Source organism: Geotrypetes seraphini, chromosome 15 (assembly GCF_902459505.1).
Source record: "Geotrypetes seraphini chromosome 15, aGeoSer1.1, whole genome shotgun sequence".
NCBI classification, from domain to species: Eukaryota; Metazoa; Chordata; class Amphibia; order Gymnophiona; family Dermophiidae; genus Geotrypetes; species Geotrypetes seraphini.
Window position 1 is genome coordinate 34379087 of NC_047098.1, and position 21046 is coordinate 34400132.

The 21046-nt window shown below is 44.2% G+C and overlaps 1 protein-coding gene and 1 long non-coding RNA gene across 2 annotated transcripts in view; one reads left to right on the plus strand and one right to left on the minus strand.

The window, feature by feature from the left end:
- Positions 1-426: 426 nt before the first annotated feature.
- GIT1 (GIT ArfGAP 1) overlaps positions 427-21046 on the minus strand; it is a 134812-nt gene continuing 114192 nt past the window's right edge. Inside the window, 8 exon segments of the mRNA XM_033921261.1 lie at positions 427-1727; positions 1729-1896; positions 3745-3808; positions 3902-4084; positions 4460-4533; positions 10139-10225; positions 13397-13612; positions 14905-15057. Coding sequence (XP_033777152.1) covers positions 1683-1727; positions 1729-1896; positions 3745-3808; positions 3902-4084; positions 4460-4533; positions 10139-10225; positions 13397-13612; positions 14905-15057 — 990 coding nt within the window. The 3' untranslated portion in view covers positions 427-1682.
- On the plus strand, positions 5632-8964 carry LOC117348785. The gene is made up of 3 exons (XR_004537049.1): positions 5632-6571; positions 7144-7204; positions 7430-8964. It is a non-coding gene; the product is annotated as an uncharacterized LOC117348785 (long non-coding RNA).

The following is a 21046-nucleotide window of genomic DNA, read 5'->3' on the forward strand; positions in this document are numbered from 1 at the left end:
GGGGAAGTAGGATCGCGGTGGAGGGGTGCACCGCGAGCGGGGGGGGGGATGCCGGATCGCAGGGGGGGGGGCACTCGAACTGCGAGGCAAGCTCGGTTTACAAGGCACCAAGTTTGCGAATGTTTTGCTCGTCTTGCAAAACACTCGCAAACTGGTGCACTCGTAAACCGAGGTACCACTGTATATTCTCAGTGCTCAATAAACCAAGTGTTTGTAAATCCTTTCTTTCCTTTGCTCCTGTCCTAGGAGTTGACTGCCATTGAGTGGGGTCTGGTGGCATAGCTGGTAGCACCCTTTCAACTCGTTCCCCTCCTCCCCACCACCCGTGGTGTGGTGCGATCTGCTTCAAGCATAGTTAACAAGTTGTACAGAAGCCAGTCTAAATCTTATCTGACCTTGTGGAAAGAAATGCACGAGACAGCAGCAAACCAGCCAGTAATTTAATTAGGTACAAATATACATTCCACAACTTTACAGTACAGACCCCTCACCTGTGTGCATGGGAAAGGCAGTGAGGGCTTAGAGGAAGCAATGCCAGCAAGATGGGAGAAGGGAAGAAAGGAACAAGCTCTACCTCCTTCACCCAGCCCATGCCCAGGGGCTCATTGGAGGAGAAACTACAGGGGGATTAATTTGAAAGGCCGCAGCCTGTCAGGGAGCTGTCCCTTTCTAAACTATACAGAAGAGCTCACAGGTTTGTGCTGAAATCCAGGTCCTCTAGGAAAGGTCCATGCAAGCTTTAGCTTCTCGTAAGCGCTAGCTCTGCTCTCTTGCATGTTTAATAGCACACTGCTCTCAGCCAGGTAACCCCAGATTAACAATCCTTCAGGTAGCCAGTCTCTGTGATCCGAATCCCTTAAGAGCAGAGGAGTTTCATCAGACTAAACGCTCTGGCTGACAGCAAGCAGAGTAGTCACATGCAGCTTCAGTCCCTACTAGGATTAATCTGTCAGTGGCCGAGACCTTGACTAGAATCAACATAAAGCCTCGCAGGTTTGGAGGGGCAGGGGGGAGACCCTCCTGAGAGTGACAGAAGTAACTAAGTAGCTTGGATATTGAAGCGCATTAAACGTAAAAAAAAAAAATGTATACATTCCAGTGTATGTTAATCAGAGGCAAGGTCACTATTCACATTAGCATATAAAACCAAAGGTCACTTTTCTATCTGGGTTTCATTTTCACTTGGCTCAAGACACCATCAGCAAGACGCACGTGGGAACTTCCAGGGAGAAAACCAAAAAAGCCAGCCCCCTGGTTTTTGTTGCATTGTGTGCATGCCTCCCAGCGAAATCTGCTGCCGGCTGGGGAGTGTGCTTACTGATCATATATTTTACAAGGACCTGCTTCACAATAAAATGTACATCGGTCTGATTTCAGGGAGAGAAAGTGAAGCTGCTGCAGTCACTTTAACAGGTGGTCTCAAAGTACAAAAGGCTCATCCTCTCCCATCTCCCTTTATTTACTTGACACAGGATGTTCTAACACTGTTAGCAGTGTGACCCTTGGCACAGGACAAATATAGAAGGTGCAATGATACAGTGGAGGACTGGAGGAGGGGCCTTTACGGCCTGCAAGAATACATGGGGTAGCACTTCCACACTGTATGCCTGGTGCCTTTTGATTTGGACTTGTCCTTTAAGACAGGGTTACCTTAGAGCAGCCTGGGGCTGGGACATGGATAGTCACTGCTTCTTCTCACGGGTTGTGATGGTGACCAGCTGTTTGGCAGGCCTTGGCTATGTCATAGGCGCACTGGATGACCTGCTGGGTGAGGAGCTGGTAATCCACGGGTGCTCCTGGCTCTGGCGGGATGGTTTTCCGGCACTCACTCTGCAGCCGGTAGGCGCTGGTATTCAGCAGTCGCAAGGAACCACGCACAGTCTCCAATGCCGGCTTCTAAACACAAAAGAAAGAGGAGTGATCCACCTTTAAAAACGGGCAAAGGTTATCAACACTTCCAGATGACTCTTGTAGAAAACTGTTGAATATGGACCCTCAAGGTCTTTAAACAGGAGCTTCCCTTTGTAAAATGCTGGTTTTAAATGCTTTAAAATTGCCAAGTATGCCAGGGGCTTTAAAACCCTGCATGTTATTTCAAGGACACAGAGTCCTTGCTTCATAGGCAGCAGAATGTTTTTTTGTTGGGGGGGGGGGAAGAAGCTCTCTCCTAGCCCCAGCAGGATCCTGTGGCATGACCTCTCTCTCCAGCTCCCGACTCTCTCCACCTATCTTTGCCCATCGCTGTACTTTTAAATCTTCAGGTAGCCGTTACATAGAAACATAGAAGATGACGGCAGATAAGGGCCATAGCCCATCAGGTCTGCCCACTCTACTGACCCACCCCCAAGTCTACTATCCTAGGGATCCCACTCCTGGTGACAGGTTCCCTTGGCTTAACCCTCTAAGGGATCCCACATGGTCATCCCATTTGCTCTTAAATTCTTGCACACTGTTTGCCTCGATCACCTGCACCGGGAGCTCGTTCCAAGGATCAACCACTCTCTCGGTGAAGAAATATTTCCTGGTGTCGCCATGAAATTTCCCGCCCCTGAGTTTGAGCGGATGCCCTCTTGTGGCTGAGGGTCCTTTGAGAAAGAGAATATACTTAAACATCTCGATCGTGTCTCCTCTCTCCCTACGTTCCTCGAGTGAGTACAGCCGCAAATTTTTCAGCCTTTCCTCGTACGATAGATCCTTGAGCCCCGAGACCATCCTGGTGGCCATCCGTTGCACCGACTCTACTCTCAGCGCAGCATCAACAAACAGGCCTGCCCCGGAAGACTTCATTCTACAGCAACTTCCTGTTCTGACACCGGTGGGACGCTGCCGAATGAAAGGTCCTGGGGTAGGCCTGCTTGTGTGGCAGCTGCCCGAAGATTTAAAATTACAGCATCCGGGAGGAGGTAGGTGGGGGAGCAGAGCCATAACTGACTTGACCGCCAATGGCCCCTGTGGCCTCCCCTGTTCTGACGCCTATGCCTTGCATTATCCCCTGACTTTTCAAAATAACTAGTTTGCATGCCTATAAGCTCTATGGCTCGGATAAAAATCCCCCCTCCCCATTTCTAAGGATGGCTGAAATGCAGGTGTCTGGTAAGAGAATTAGCTTTCTTTATCAGATGAATAGACAATCTAATGAGGCATTTGTTTTACCTCTGAAAAAAAGTGAGTTATACTGTATGTTGGTCTAATTAAAGGATTCTATACAACATAAACTATTCTCTGCAGTTAACAGAAAATCACATCTCAGAAAATCTGATGCATTACTGCAATCCCCTGTTCCTTATTTCACCTTCAGTCCAGTGCAGCGTTCCTTCATGTCAGCCTATTACCTTACAAACAGCGAAGGAAGACTCTGGTGCTCAAATGTCTTTTATTGATATGACGTGACTCGCCACGACCGTGTTTCGGCCCCACGTCATATCAATAAAAGACATCTGAGCAGCAGAGTTTTCCTTCGCTGTTTGTTTTGTCACTTTCCAAGTTCCCTCTTCTCCTGTTCTTCTGAGCATATTACCTTATGCATATATCAAGATTTTTAAAACCAAACTAGACGCATCTCAGAATTGTATGATTTTAGCCAAAAGGAACAGTTCTAAGTTTAGCTGGATATACTTCCTTTTGCAAAATATGGAAAGCAGTATTTGAAATTTCCATGCTATACAGTGGATAGAGCACAGCTCCCCCACATACGGCCAAATGACTGGAAAGGAGTGACAAGGTAAAGTAAATTTTACACCTAACCTTTGGAAAAAGAGAGGCCATCTCAGTAACTGCCGAGTGGATCTTCTCAGAGCACGGTACGAAGCTGGAGGAGGTGACAACAGGTAGAGTAGTTAATAGCAGTGGGCGAGGGCGGTGAGATTTTAAAACTGGTCTGGCACCGCTCCTCACGCCCTACCTGTCATGTTTGAATTCCTGGGCTGCGCGCAGAAGCTCCTGGATGTTTTTGGTGACCTGCTCCGTTTTCAGTATGACATCTTCTGTGCTCGGCAGGCTGGGTTCCACCTCAAGCTCTGGCTCGTTCATCTCATGGTGGAAGTCTTCATCTCGTCCTGTAACCATAAGTCTTCTGCCATCCGTGCTGCAGGCCACAGGGAACAAAGAACAGCACAGTGACAGATGTGAAATAAAGTGAGCGGTGATGGACTCCTACTTCTCTTCCAATAAATAGTTCGATCTGGCACAACACGGTCTATCGCCCTTTAGTACCCAAGGAACAATTCCAGTTGGAGGTACGAACAAGCTGCATACACCTCAATGCCTAAAGGACTCCAGAAGCTGCTCACTTTAATTACGGAAATACAATTCTTCATAATGTCAAGCATTTTTTTCATCTTTCACATCCTTCCCAGCAGCTTGCCGACTACATCCCCATGCTGCATTACTGCATCACAAAATGATTCTATTCTCTTTGGTTTGATAGCTTTCCAACATTCCCCCTTACCCCACACCCTACCTTAATATGGACTCAGTCTGAGTATTATCATAGTCGCTGTCTGTACCGCTCCCATGACGATCTGTCTTGTTCATCTGAACAGAAAATGGTAGCAATGTTAGGGGGGAAAAAATGACCTGTTTACTCAAAATATGGCATGCAGTCAGAAAAACCAAGCCATTCAGGGTTTAGCTGACAGTTCAGAAAATCCTTTCAATTAATTACAACTGAGGCTACAGACCCTCTTCCAAGGGATCAAGTCAGACTAAAAGAGATCAGGTATACTACAAGCCAGTGCTACGTTTCTGGTTGAATTTTCTTTACATCTGGTTCTGGTTCTCATTCTGTGTGTAATCATCGTAATATCTTTGACACAGTACTTATGAAATTTTGTGTACAATAAACATTTAATTAGAAGCTTCCTGTATCTCCAGAAATTGGTGTTCCGCTTTTTGTGTTTTCGGATTCATCGATTTTGTTCTGGAACATTGGTCCTTTTTTACTAGACTTTGTGTTTGAATTTTCTTTATAAGCACACTGTGACATGTAAAAATGTGAACTACGCTTTTTTTTTTTATTTATTCATTTTTGAATTCTTACAACAAGTGAATTAAACATATTATAATCAATTATCATATGACACTTGTATTTACAAACAAATCCTCTTATAATATAGAATAAATCCCCTTCTTTTATCAATATTCCTATTTCCATATGATATACATTCCCCATCCCACCCCTATATATCTCCTGCCCATGTGCTAAGAAATCTGATCATTAGAATAATTAGTCAATGGTTCCCAAATTTTTTAAAAATTATAAAGATTCCCTTGTTGTAACGCTAACACCTTTTCCATTTTATATATATGACAAACTGAGTTCCACCAAAATGTATAATTTAATTTAGTATAATCCTTCCAATTTTGAGTAATTTGTTGCATGGCGACCCTTTCAATATTAATAATAACTTGTTATTATTTGCAGAAATTGGACTCTGAGTTCTCATTGCTGTACCAAATAATATCGTGTCATATGAGAGTCCTACATGGTTTTCTAATAATTTATTAATTTGGGGCCAAATTAGTTTCCAAAAAGCATTTACACAGGGACAAAAAAAAATTAATGGCCACGATTTTGGTCCTGGAGATTAAGGTCTACAAGATCAGCATCTATGAGTCAAACGTGGATGTTTTTGTTACATCGAGTTTTATGGACCCCTACACGTTTACAAAAGATAGATAGCACTAGATCCAATAGATGCTGGCATTGTAGAATAGAAGTTGGGACGTTAGATCATTTAATTTTTTTTTGTCCCTGTGAACTACGCTTTTAATGAGACAGAAAATAATTAACAAGATTTCTACCATGCAGTTGAGCACAGGCAGTGGAATGGGTTGGGCCACAGGAACCATGATCTAAACTCTATTTTGCTGAACAGGGCATCCGCAATTAAAGAACTTCAAGGTAGAGCCAGAGATTGGTTTGTTTGGCTCCCGTGGCCAATCCAGGTCACAAGTGGTCTCGAAAAGTAGCAAGTCTATCTTCAGATTTCTGGAGGGAACGTCCTTTTTTAAAGCCCAACACTTAACTGCTTTTACCACATCCACTGGCAATTAAGTCCACAGCTTAACCCTTTATTTGGCATTGTTGCTCAGAAGCAACATGTGTCTTCCGTGGCTCTTATGGGAGATCTGCATCTCCAAATGTCTGTTACTTTGGCACTGTTGCTCTTGTTCAACATCAATTTATGTAAAGCAGCCGTTTCACCATCTGCCAATTAAAGGGTTAATTATGTGTTGAGTAAAAAAAAAATAAAAACATTTTCTCCTCTTTCTTTCAAATATACTACTTAGTAGTGCCACGGTGTGTTCCCTAGTCTTTGTACTTTTTAAGAAAATAAACATCGATTTGCATTTACTTGTTCCCTTTCATTGAGAATATTACAGACCTATCGTTTCCTTTCAGCCTAACCTCTTTAGCTTTTTGTCAAAGGAGAGATGTTCCATGCCCTCCCTTAATCATTTTGGTTCTGTGCTTTTTTTTTCTAATTCCTCTAGTAGTCTTTGTTGAGATGCAGTGACCAGAATTGCAAGCACTGTTCAAAGAGCATTCACACCATGGAGTGATACAGAGGTATTATGATAATTCTGCTTTATTTCTCCATTCCTTTCTGAAAATGACTAACATTCTGTTTAGCATTTTTCTTCCACAGCACATTGAGCAGATAATTTCAACGTATTGTGTGTAATCTGGAGCCTGGTATCGTGTAGCTATCATTTAATGTTATTCTTCCCTAAGCACATCGCTTTGGGGATCCAAATGGTTCATGAAATTTAATACGAACAGGCTTATTGACTCAGTCTTTGAAGTCCTCCTACAATTTGTAATAAATGTGAATAATTTGGTGTCATCTACAAATCTGATTACCTCACTCCACATCCCTACTTTAAAAACCATGCCCAAATCAGACCCCCTAGGGGCTGGTAATTTTCTGCTGGGGCGAAGCGGCGGCGAGTTGGACTCCTCCCCCAAGTCAGGTTAGCCCATGCGCTATAAATCTGGGCCTACTGCGGCGCACGCCACTCCACGCAGCACCTTAGCACTGCAGCACCACTTTAGAGCACCGTAGAGCTGTTTTTCAATAGTTTTAATTTTTTTATGTATTTTATTCATTGGTTGTTGTGTTATTTTACCTTTTATTTTAGGCTTCTCTGCTTGCAGTGTCTTGGTCCTCTGGCGGCGAGTTGGACTCCTCCCCCAAGTCAGGTTAGCCCATGCGCTATAAATCTGGGCCTACTGCGGCGCACGCCGCAGAGGCGTGCGTCTTTGGCGCGCAATTCCTGCTCCTTAGTGCGCTCCTTCATGCGCCACCTGAGGGCGCCTCTTTTTAAAATTCAGTCAACCCACTTTCAGAATTTTTACCTCCCCATTCAAACTCATTAATGCTGTGTTTACATTTATTCTAATACCATACTTGTTACTCTTCTACAGCGTTCCCTCTCCTTGTTTCACAATGTCAGCTAGGACTCTTCGATCATCCTCCAATAATTTATTAACAGTTTCAGCTTTGAAAATAATCGGAACCAGAAGACAGGACATGTTTTCAGTCACAGCACCTCTTTCATGGAACTCCATTCCTCAATTTATTAGAAACGAAAAAGACCTTGTCTCTTTTAAAAAATCCTTAAAAACATATCTCTTCAAAGATGCTTTTAATCTATGATTTTCTCAACCAAAATTTCCTTTTAACTTGCTATTTTAAAGTCCTATTCCCCTTATGTTATTTTCCTTTATATGTTCCTCTACTCCTGAAAAGAAATTGTAACTTCTCCCTTTTTTTCCTTCCCTAGTCGTGTATTGTCTTTTTTTTTTAGTTTGTTTTTTAATCAATATTGTATTAGTTGTTATATTTTAATTTGTATTGTACATCGCTTAGGAAATTAAATAGGCGATTTATCAAGCATTACTAAAACTTGAAACACCATTGTGCTTTAGAGCAGTGATTCTCAAATCGGTCCTGGAGTTTCCCCCTTGCCAGTCAGGTTGTCAAGATATCCACAATGAATATGCATGAAAGAAATTTGCGTACAACGGAGGCAGTGTATGCAAATCAAGTTTATGCATATTCATTGTGAATATCTTGAAAACCTGACTGGCAAGGGGGAAACTCCAGGACCGAGTTGAGAAACACTGGTTTAAGAGTTCCAACATGTACTATCAGGCCTATCTATGCTACCACGCTAGCTAGAAGGACAGATGGAATCAATGAGCACTTCATCGCTAAGCATACACAGTTGAGTGCTGCTGGCCTCCCCCAGCTATCACAGGATTGATGGAGCCAAACAGCAGGCTAGGAATATTTTCCCACATATCCTCTCGCTCATCCTTGATTAATGTTCTCAATAGCAAACAGCCCTGGAGGATTCCGAGGGTAACCTGGGGAGAGCAGCAACCTCCATAAAGAGAGCAAAACTTCCAATATTTCTGGAGTCCAGATTTGAAAGGACGTTTAGGGGAAAAACTATATATATATATATATACAGTTGCCCGTTGGCATAGTGAAGCATCTCTCCAGGGCCGCTTTGTGTCACAGATGCTTCTTTTGCCTCTGCAGAAATGCAGCTTTTTGGCTCATGTCAGATGATGTTTTTTCCTTCAGTCTTTTAAAATGTGTGGAATATGTTTTATTTGTGATTTTTAAAACAGCCTATCATGCATACAGACTTAACAGTTGTTTCTGTTCCATTAAGGTTTCGCAGAGTTCCTCATGGCTAATGGGGCACTGAGAGTCTATTATGACAATTGTGTATAATGTACACATTTTGTATCATGTTTTATTATATTGATGTAATTTTTTTGTACAATTGTTGGTTTTTAATGATGTACCGAATTATGTAGTTTTTCCTTAGATATGTAAATATTTATTTTCACACTGCCTAGTGAGAGTAAAGGATATGATCAACAGCATGAGGGAATTTTTATATTTGTTTTTATTATGCAACTTTAAGCCATCTTATGTTTACTGATGTACTATAATATAAAAACAAAACAAAAGACTCCGTGGAGAGTTGATGTTCCTGAATTGGACTTTATTAAAAATTATCTTGATAATCCACATAAAAACCTAAAGACATATAGGAAGACCCAATCCACTAGAAACATGGGACCCAACACTGTCCGTGTTTTGACAAAGATGTCTTCCTCAGAGGTCCCTATAATCGATAGGATTATCTACTGATCCGTAAGCTGCATTTTCTAGTGGATTGGGTCCTATATGTCTTTAGGTTTTTAATTTTTAATAAAGTCCAATTCAGGAACATCAACTCTCCATAGAGTCTTTTGTTTTACATTTCTGTACTGTGGAGAAATTGGGTAAATTTTTTGGTTTTGTACTATACTATAAATCATTGGGTCCCCTTAGGACAGTGGTCTCAAACTCGTGGCCCGCCAGGTACTATTTTGAGGCCCTCAATATATCATAATATTTATCATAATCACAAAAGTAAAATAAAACAGTTTCTTGATCAAATATGTCTCTTTAGCTATAAATTACAATATTATTAAGACTTAGCCAAAAGGAAAGATTTATGAACTATAAAGAGTTTTACCTCATGCAAAATTGTCATTTCTTTAATAAGACATTAGCTATTTTTTTCTGAGGCCCTCTAAGAACCTACAAATCCAAAATGTGGCCCTGCAAAGGGTTTGAGTTTTGAGACCACTGCCTTAGGAGGAGTAAAGTGGTACATATTAACACAAATAGAAACAGAAATCTGTCTTCATTGGAGAAAGGTACAGGGCCTCAGACTGCAGTCAGGGTTGAAGAAGTCTTTTGTATGTTTTTTCCCTGTGTGATTTTTGCATGACCTCCTAGTGATTGTAATGATTATGTTTTCCCAGCTATCTCCTCAGACAGCATTATGCCTTAACCTCAAATAAGTGCTGCTTTTCGACATTACTCAAATTCTTGGAACTTCAGCATAGCGCTTATCACAGTACAGAATTGGCTGGAGAGGTCATATAGGTACAGTGGGGCTTGCATCAGAAATCTAGATGTTTCTGGCATGCCGGAGCTGGAGGGGTAGGTAAGACATTCACCTCTGGCAGGCTTCTAGGATCACAACAGGAGCTCGGATTATTAGAGGCCAGTGTTTTTACAGGCTTGTCCCTGGCTCACAAAAAGACAAAATGATACTTAACCATGTTCCTGCCCCCTTCCTGAGAGCAGTTGAGCAGCGAGGAGGATGGAGGGAAGGGGACAGAGGAAGCCGACACACCCTTGCGGATCTAAAAACACGAGAGGGATAAAGTCAGGCAGCATGCAGACAGACAAACAGAGGGGCAGTCACCTGATGGAGACAAAACTCCACATCACATCTATAGGTTCTGCTCATGCACAGATGAAACTACCATCCCTGCAAGGTTTGGGAGAAATTCTCCAGTAGGCCACAGAGTTGCAACACATATAGCTGTTTTCAGCATGTACTTAAGAGCTTGTTTACATAAAGAACTTACCTGATTTAAAGAGAAGCTAGCAGAAGGAATGAAGTACTGAGTGAGAGAGGTAAAACGGCATGTGTGTGCTATTTTACAACCCTGACCAAAGGGCCTCTTTCACTCAGCCATAGAGCAACTTTCAGACAGGCTAATCTACCTGCATTAAATCACTAAAAGTCGCTCTTTTTAGGCAACACACTTTACATATGCACAGACAAGACTTTATGCAGGGGAGTGGTCATACACTGAGCGAGATGCAAAAAAAATGCTTTCACATACACTTCTAAATGTCCAGATTCATAAAATACATCAGCAGATATATCCAGTGGAATGGGGCAGGCCACACTATGATCCGGGTTGGCCCTTGTCTCCAGCATGCTGGCATGATAAATAGACATGGAGAACCCTGGGATTTCTGCATTTCTAAGTGTGCTGGAGGACCAGCATAGTGCTATGCATATTAGAGGCTGACTGAATTTTGCTCTTGGTATTGAAACCAACCTATAATTTGTATTTGGCCTCGTTTTGGCTTCAGTTGAAAATGGTGCATTTTTGGCTAAAATAGTTGATAGTCTATGTCATAAGATGTACAGCAGGGGTGTCCAACCTTTTGGCTTTCCTGGGTCGCATTGGCCGAAAATTTTTTTTCTGGGGCTGCACAAACACTAACACTAGCTGATGAGCAAAAAAAAAAAAAGGTTGAGCAGGTCCCAAATTTGCAATCACTAATATAGAAGATGTACCTTTCTAATAATAAACCTTCATTAAAGGGACACTGTGGAGAGGAACCCAAAAAAGCAGTAATACTTACCATGACTGAGTGATCCTCCACGTGTACCACTGACAGTAGGAGCAGCCACAGACTTCCGCATCCCCATTCTGATGAGCAAGGATGCATGCTCCTGGTTCTCCCATTCACTTCTATTACAGCTATGGGGAGCCTCTTCAGAGGTGAGCCTCATCAGAGCAAGGATGCTGAATCAGCTGTCAGCAGCGCACATGGAGGATCGTTTAATCAGGGTAAATATTACTACTTTTTTGGGCCTCTCACTTTGAGCTTAGGCTCCCTCAAAATGAATATCTCCCCTGCTGTTGCTAGTAGGGATCCCCAAGCCTCACCAACTGACGGCCACCTCCTCCCCCCTCCAATTTCCCAAGTTCTGCAGCTGGCAGCAATATTGCAGAGTGGCTGCCTTCCCTCCTCCCTGCCCCCCCACCCTTGGCATTCATGCATGCATGAAAGCAGTGGCAGCTTGAGGATATTGCCATTGGCTGCAAAGCTTGGAGATTTGGGGTTGCAAGACTGGAGGAAGATGTTTCTAGTTGGCAGGGTTTGGGAATCCCCACTAAAACAAATAGTCTATGACGCTCAAAGACACAGCCCAATTTCTCTCTCAAAATCGGCAGGGTAGGCACCGGTGAGCTCTTCCAATGAAGGGCTATCACCATCCAGGCAGCTGTGAAGGCCAAATGGGCCAACCTGTCCTGCGTGTCCTCCATCCCCCCAGGCAGCACCCCCAACAATGCTCGAATGTGTTTACCGTCTTGCCGTGTGCCTCGGTGATGCAGTGTTTTCTGTCTTGAAGGCACCCTCCTCCACCTTCCTGCAGCATTCGCTGAAAGCTGCGGCAGTGGCTTCCATGCGCCTCCTGCAGCTGATCTGGAAGCGTTCCCTCTGATGTCGTGACATCAGAGGGAACACTTCTGGGTTAGCCGCAAGAGGCACATAGGCTCTGCTGCCTGCGGTTTTCAGCGAACGATGCAGGAAGATGGAGGAGGGTGCCGGCAAGACAGAAAACACTGCGTCACCCTCGAGCGTGAGCGGGGCCGCACAAAATACTTCTTGGGGACGCATGTGGCCCGCGGGCCACGGGTTGGACACCCCTAATGTACAGAGACAGACTTAAAGATCTGAATATGTATATTTTGGAGGACATTTAAATACCTATGTGGCATAAATACGCAAGACGAGTCTCTTTCAATTGAAACTCCAGAGAAGACATAGAATGAGATTAAAAGGTGACAGGGTGGTGGTGGAGACAAAGAGTGTCTGAATTCATTGAAAGCGTGGGACAGGCACATGGGACCTCTTGGGAGAGATAGTGGAAGGGCCTTTATCTGCCATCTTTTTTCTATGTTTCAAATAGAATGAGCCCCCTTCTCAGAACCCCCATGGGCCCCTCTCCATCCCAACCTACTGTACATCCAATGATGATCTTGTGGCTAGTTGGGGTACGGCTGTCGCAGCCTCCAGCAGCAGTCTCGCAAGACTACTGCTGGAGGTTGCAAGAGTCATTATGAGACTGGAGCTGGCACGAGCAGGAGTGACTGGATTTCTCCTGCCCCAGCTAGCCACTAGACTTGCCAGGGAACGTACGGTCTGCTGGTGGTTCCGGGAGGGGAGCTTGTTCTGTTTGGAGTAGGGCTTCCAGATGTCTGGGAAGTCCTCAGAATGGACTTTCCAAAACCTGGCAGTTTTGGAAAGCCCCGACGAGCTCTGGCCGCATCTGGAGGGCCTCTGAGCTTGCGCAGATGACGTCACACATTCCGCGCATGCTCCAGGCGCTCCTCGTTGGGGGAAGAGAGGAGGTTTTGTGGGGGCGCAACGGGGCAGGGTCACATGTCTGGGCTTTTGCAAAAGAAAATATGGTAACCCTAGATTGAAGTCAGGCGAGGCTTGTTTTTTTGAGGGAGGGAGAGCGAGAGAAAGAGGGGACGGTTCCTATTCAGAGGCTGGACTGAAAATGAGTGGTGAATTCTAGCTGCAGATTCAGTTTCAGCCAAAAATAAATAAAAGATTATGGTCACCCTCTAACACAAATCTGTAACGCTACAGGTCTATTCATCCTATGGCCAGTCAGGTAAAGGAACTAAGTGATTATTAGCCAGCTGTTTGCATGCTGGAACAGATTCCCATATAAAACAGTAAGTATTATTATATACCAGAAAAGATCAACTTACACCAGAATGGAATGGCTGCAGTCGATTTCCGAGGTCATCCATAGGTTGGTTGAAAGGCTTCAGGGCTGAACCTGGCTCATACATGGAAAATGCCTGCCGGTCCCGCCGGGGAGCAGCATTCAAGTTGGGCTCTTGCCGCTCATTGCTGGTAGGCACTGGGTGTGGAGGGCCAGTTTGCTGCCTGATATGAGAGTTTTCAGTCTGCAGTTTCTGAATCTATTAAAAGGTCAATGCAATGAATAAGCAGAGGTGGCACATTCTAGCTGGTATAGTATTACCTATCCAGCAAGTAACCTCCTTCCACTGAACAGCCCAACAACCCTCTGCAGCAGCAGCTCTCCTCTGTGAGGGATTCATCTTCTAAAACACCAAACGAGGGTCTTCATACCTTTCATCAGCTCACATACCTCTTTGCTTCACCCTAACCCTAGCTAAGGCCTTATTGCCATCCCCTGTGAAGCTTACAGGAACAACTTAAGACAGAGCTGGTTCATGGGACTGTGGTGCCCTAAGTAATGTTTGCATCAGTGTACCCCACCCTCCCATCCCTGTACACCCTCCCATCCCTGTATCCCCTCCCCACAGCTTCCTTTCAGCCAGCTGCCCACACTGGCTCCCAATTAGCTTCCTACCTCCCACTCCTGCTTGTGTCAGCCTCCTTCCAACCAGCATCCCACCACCACTAGTCTGCTTAGATATCTAACTCACCCCAGGGGACAGAATGGCACTGCTGACCCCTAGTGGTAATCTTGCGGTACTACCGCTTAGTAAGGAAAAATAATCCTTATATGGCAGTTAAAATCCCTTACCAGTACCATAAGATTTGGGAGTCAGTGGTGCAAGAACAAATGTGGACAGCTCCTACTGTCGTTCTCCCAGTACCCATTGGGTGAGTTGGGATAAAAAGAGGGCAGAAGAGGTAGGGTTTGGGCATCAGGCTCACTGACCACCAGGAACTTGATGCCCCTCCTTTCATTTCAGGGGTCCTAACTACATTACATTAAGTTTTATATTCCGCCTCTACCCTAAAGAGTTCATGGTGGATTACAAAAAGAAGATACTCTACTTGGAACAGACCCAGGTAAACAATCATTATGAAAAAATTTCTTCATACAGTTTAAAAAGTTGCAATCCGGAAGATCACATTGATTCTTTATGCTACTGCCAGCACCAGCAAAGGTTTAAAGCACAAAAACAGGAAGTACCTGCTCTCTCATTTAAACCTGTAATTATGATGGTTACAGTGCATGGACAGCATTCTGTTTTCTTTTGGCCAGTGCTGCATCTGGCTCATTCCTTAAGCTGGCAGTGGCTTTAAATGTCTTAGACATGGGATTGTACTCAAAGGCGGGGACAGGAACACATCATTAAGGACCCCACCAGTCTTATGATTGAGACTGTATGAGTGGCAGGGAAGAGAGAGAGTGCTGCTTTGTGACAGAAATAATTTCCAAGGCTGAGGGCGTGACATCATAATGATAGTGTTTGAGGGCAAATGTGAATCTCACCTCCCGTTGCAGCCTCCGTAGTTCTTCACTCAGGGTATTGTTGACTTTCATAAGTTGCTGCACTTTGGCATCAGATGTGGCCAGAGCCTTCTTTACTTCCAGATATTCCTGCAGTGTGATGGAACCATCAGACAAGTCTGAGGAATCCATGCTCTGCACAACACAATTGAGAAGGCAGAGATGAGAGGAGAGAAGAGGACAAGAGGACATTTCTCTTTCTGAGAGGAGAGAAGAAGAGGACATTTCTCTGGGTAAGTATACATTTATTTTACTCTGAACTTTGATAATTATGGGGATAAAAGCTAAATTGTAGGTTCCTTTATAAAGACAGCTTAGATTTTAAAAGAGTAAACTTTACTTAGCTAGTTTCCATAGTATAAAAGCTTTTTATAGTTTTACAGTTTTTAAATGTGAACTTTCTGCTAGAGATAGTCTCTGGCAGGCTTAGCAGAGTCTGACTTAGTCTTCATTTCCCACCCACTCCTAGCTCATTTCTTTACTTATAGTCTTAATTTATAGTCAATTAATCTAATTAGAACAAAAGGTGTACTGTTTATTACATATTCTTATTAGATTTCATTACTTGCTAAGAATCAAACACTAAATAACTCATAAAATATAATCCTAAGGCTCGCTATACTAGTCTAATATTCCTAGTACCTTAATAGGATTTAATTAAGTAGCTCAATAATAAGATGCAGACAGCAGTCCAGCAGCAAGAGGGGAGCTATCCAGTCTTTTGCACCAAGTGTCACATGTATGATTATCTCCCGGTTGGTGAGAAGTTATGTGTGTACTTGCTGCAAAGAGCTCCTAGCTCTCAGAGAACAAGTCTGTTCCCTTGAGGCTAGAGTAGCAGACTTGGAGGAGCTGAGGAAGATAGAGAGGTATATAGAGGACACCTAAAGGGACTTTGTAGAGAAGTCCCACCTCCAGTTTGGCAGCCTCTGTACTGCCTTGGAGGAGGGAGGTCTCCTATAAGGAGAGCATCACCCTGGTGAAGTAGGAAATAATCCTGTAGCCAGGACCTGCCCTCCAGGGGATGCAATATCCTCTTGCACTGAGAATGCGTCTCCAGGGGCTTCTGCCCAGGAGGGAAGGATCAGGACAGCTGTTATAACTGGGTGACTGGAGGGTATGAGGATCGCCTAGTCACTTGCCTGCCTGGTGTGAAATTGGCAGACCTCATGCGTCACTTAGATAGGATTTTAGATAGTGCTGGGGAGGAGCCAGCTGTCTTGGCACATGTAGGTACCAATGACAAAGGAAAATGTGGGAGGGAGGGTTCTGGAAGCCAAATTTAGGCTCTTAGAGGACCCAAGAGGCAGGCAGAGTTCCGAAGTCACAATGCGTGGTTGAGATGATGGTGCAGGGATGAGGGATTTAGATTTGTTAAGGATCTAGGCAACCTTCTGGGAAAGGGGAAGCCTATTCCAAAAGGATGGACTTTTTCTTAAGCAAGAGAGAACCAGGCTGCTGGCACTAACATTTAAAAAGGAGATTGTTAGCTTTAGTTTAAAAGCTGCTCTGTCTCCCAGGAGCGGATGGTTCGGTGTAGAGTATCCTTGTAAGATACTATTGAAACAGGATATTTAGGGAGTCCCAATAGAGAGGTTTCAATAATGGTGAAAGAAAGCCAGGAGTGCTTAAGAAGAAGGCAGATTAAAGAACTCAAATTATCTCTGTCATCTTCTCAGCAGCTAGGGATACAAGTAAAAAGCACAATTTGAAGTGTCTGTATAGAAATTCTAGAAGCTTAAAAAATAAAATAAGAGAGTTAGAGTATATAGCATTGAATAATGAGGTAGATATAATAGGTATCTCAGAGACCTGGTGGAAGAAGGACAATCAATGGGACATTGTGTTACCTGGGTACAAATTATATCACAATGATAGAGTTGATCAAATCGGAGGTGGGATTGCACTATATGTTAAAGAGGAAACTGAATAAAACAAACATTCTGCATGACACAGATAGTAATGTGGAATCCATAAGGATTGAAATTCCATGTGTGAAAGGAAGGAATATACAGGTAGGTTTATACTACTGTCCCCCGGGACAGAATGAGCAGACATGAAGAAATATTTCTAGAGATTAAGAAAGCTTGCAAATTGAGCAACATTATAATAATGGGTGATTTTAATTACCCACTATCTTAAGGAGAGAGTACAAATAATCACCAAACCCCAAAACACATACTCTATATAAACTAAGGCGCTGTCTCAAAGAACAAACAACAAAAATACCAGAGTGAAAAAAAAATCTGTCTTCACAGGTTAAAAAAACCTCCACTCCATTTAAAGTCCAAAATTCTGTAGAAAACCCACATTCAATAGTGCAGCACTGTACAAGGCAGAAAAAGCTCTGCCATCACAGAAAGAATTAGCCCCGTATCAAACATTCAGACACAATTCATAGTTCACATTAGAGAATGACACGGTGACAAAATTCGTCACCGTTCCCGTCCCCGCGGATAACCGCGGGAAATAATCCCATGTCATTTTCTAGTGTCTATTTCAACCTTGGTCCTTCTACACCAGCATTCTTCAAAACAAAGCTTGCGAGTCAGTGGTTGTGGCCTTTCATACTCTGATTCTTATGGGAGCCAAGGATAATGAAGCCATTGTGACATCACTGATGTGATTGGCTCTTAGACACTGGTGGAATGAGACATTGTGACATCACAATATCTGCTCTGGATACCAGAGACTGTCATTCTATAGTGTTTGTTTCAACCTCGGTCCTTCTACACCAGCATTCTTCAAAGAAAAGCTTGCGGGTCAGTGGTTGTGGCCATTCATACTCCGATTCTTCCCTCTCTCCTTAAAGAATGACATGAAGATGGTTTCCTGCGGTTATCCGCGGGGACGGGGACGGTGATGAATTTTGTCTCCGTGTCATTCTCTAGTTCACGTCTCATGGTAGCATGGTGAACAGGAAAACTTAGCTTCAATCCATGCTCCTCAAAACTCGCCAGCACCCACTTTGTAATACAGGGGTGTTGCAGTCTCTGTTCAACCCAACAGGGAATCCCCATTTTGCCACAAGCTGCTTCAGGGGTACATCCTCCCCAATGTAATTTGCAACTGCTAAACAGACAGAAGCAGCAAAAGCAAAATAAACAAAAAATGGCGCTGGTGATTGCAAACACTGCCAAGGGTCTACATAACAACAAGGCAAGCCCTACCCATTTCAAAAGACCGACCAATCCACTATTGTAGTTCACCGCCACATAGAAAAAGGCCACCCATTCAATACGGGCATTCAAGCTCATAGGCTGTACAGAGTCTAACAGGTAAATCCATTGCTGTTCCTTTTGTCTAAGGAGCCGCCACCAGTCTCCTCTCCTAATAGATTGTGGACAATACTCTAAAGCAGGGGTGTCAAACTCAATCACTTAAGGGGCCAAATCTAAAACACAGGCTAAGTCGTGGGCCACATTTTTTTATTAAGATACTTTGGGCTAGATTCACTAAGCTCATCGATTGTGTCCCGACCTGATTCACTAACCTTCCCCCCGATCCGATCTGCACCTGATCCGATCATGCAAAAGTAGGAAGGCAGCGATTCACTAAACAAAAATCAGGAACACCAACTAGGCTGACCAATCAAAAAAGAAGCGACTGCTGTGGACCAGTCACTCATGTCTCTGCTGCCCTGCCTGCCTCTCTGGACTGATGGTGCACATATTACACCCACCCATACGATAACAAAATGAAATACTGATCCTGCTGGGTGTACACATAGGGGGGAACTGGGCAATAGGTGCTCCAAAATACAAGCAAATGAGAAGCGGCGGCGGGAGCTAATCCCGCTGTTCAGTAAATAAAGAAATGCAAATCTATCTTTACATATGCATCAGTATTAAAAAAGCAGAGCCTGCCTCTGCTACCCTGTGAGCCTGTGTTTTTAACCCATGGGTTAAAAGTGGGCTGCACTATGGCATTGTCTGAAATTTGGTCTTGAAAGTTGGCTTCATTGAAAGTGTCCCGTTGTCCAGTAGGCAACGGTTTTGTTCCATAGTGCCCCCCCCCCACCCTTCTTGTGCTGACCTCGCTTGTGCGGAGAGCAGGTGCGGATCACACCTACAGGCAAAGAGGATGATCTACGCATGCGTCTGGATCGCTCTGCAGTGATCCATGGGGTTGGTAAGGGGTGTGCGTCTGATCATTACATTTGCATGAGGACGGTGTAGTGAATCAGTCGCCCACCAAGACTCGGCCATGGATCGCAAAAAGAGGTTAGTGAATCTAGCCCTTAGTCTTAGTAGAAGTATAGGGTTACAATCTAACCCCACGCCAGCTCTGTGGTGTAAACAAAATAATTAAAAAAGACCTTTTCCTCTCTTAGGTCCTAGTTCACGCTTGCTGTCTAACACCAGCTCTGACAGGATACACATTTCAAATCTGACATATTGTAATCACAAAATAGAAATGAAAATTATTTTTTCTACCTTTTGTTGTCTGGTCATTTTGTTTTTCCATCATCTTGGTCCAAGTTTTACTTTCTGCTTTTTGTCTTTCTTCTACTAATTCTCTTTCCAGTGTTTGCTGTCCATTTTCTCTCCTCTTCTCTCTTGTTCCATTCCCTCCTTATGCCTGTCTCCAAAGTATTGATTTTTTCCCATTCAGCTTTCTTAACTTTTTCTTTTTTGCCTCTGTCCACTCAAATCTTGCCCTCTTCCCAGTAGCGTACCTAGGGGGGGGGGAGGTCTGCCCTGGGTGCACGCCCCAAGGGGATGCACAGGAGAGAGATGAGTGTTCTCCCTAGAGCAGGGGTGCCCAATAGGTCAATCGCGATCGACGAATAGCTCGCCAAGGCAAAGTGAGTCGATCATCCAGGACTCACTTTGACTTGGCGATCTATTGGGCCAATCAGTCTTCCTCTCCCCAAAGTCAATTCTGCCGTCTGAGAGGAAGTTCAGGGCCAGCCAATCGCTGCCTGGCTGGGCGGAACTTCCTCTCTGACGGCAGAATTGACGTCGGGGAGAGGAATGCTAGTCGGCCCGAAGCAGGGAGAGCATGGGGCGGCGTTGGCTTTGGGGCCTGTTATCCATTGGTGGCGGTTTGGGTCCTGTTCCCCGATGGCAGCGGCAGGGGCAGTGGCTTGGGGAAGGGCAGGGAGAAAGAAAGAAAGGGGGAAGGCAGGGAGACAGAAGGAAAGAAGAGAAACAAAAAAAGAAAGGGGGCATGAAGAGAGAAAGAAAGGTCAGGGAGAGAGGAAGAAAAAGTTGGGGGAGGGAATGAGGTGTGGAGGAGAGGAAGCATACAGGCTGAAAGAAAGATTGGATGCACAGTCAGAAGAAGGAAGTGCAACCAGAGACTCATGAAATCACCAGACAAGGTAGGAAAAATGATTTTATTTTAAATTTAGTGATCAAAATGTGTCTGAATTTATATCTGCTGTCTATATTTTACAATATGGTCCCCTTTTACTAAACCGCAATAGTGGTTTTTAGCGCAGGGAGCCTATGAGCATCGAGAGCAGCGCTGGGCATTCAGCGCAGCTCCCTGTGCTAAAAACTGCTATTGTGGTTTAGTAAAAAGGGAGGGGGATGGGTATTTGTCTATTTTTGTATGGTTGTTACTGAGGTGACAGTGCATAGAGTCATCTGCTTTGACCTCTTTGAAAAATCCCCGGAATAGGAATGATAATTAACAATTCTATGCGTACAGTGTGCGTTGTGTTTTTTTAAAATTTTATTGTTGGTAGATCATTTTGACTTGGTCATTTTAAAAGTAGCTCGCGAGTCAAAAAAGTGTGGGCACCCCTGCCCTAGGGCCTTTCAGCTGGGTGGTCCGCCCGTGTAATTTAGATGACCGCCCAGCTAAATTCTGCTGCCTCCGCTGCTGCTCAACATAAAAAAAAAAAAAGCCAGCTTGAAGATTTCACCTTAGCCCGTAGCAACTTATGCTCCAGGGCTTTAACGTGTGTGTGCCGGCTTCCCTTCTCTTCCCTCCGAAACAGGAAGTTATGTTCGGGGGGGAGGGGAGGGAAGAGAAGGGAAGCCGGCACGCACATGTTAGATCCCCGAAGCATAAATTCGCTACGGGCTAAGGCGGGAGACAGGTCAGTGAAGCTTTCCATTTGCTCTTCTTGCTGCCGGGTCCTGCCTACTTTCAGTTTCCGCGAAGGCAGGAC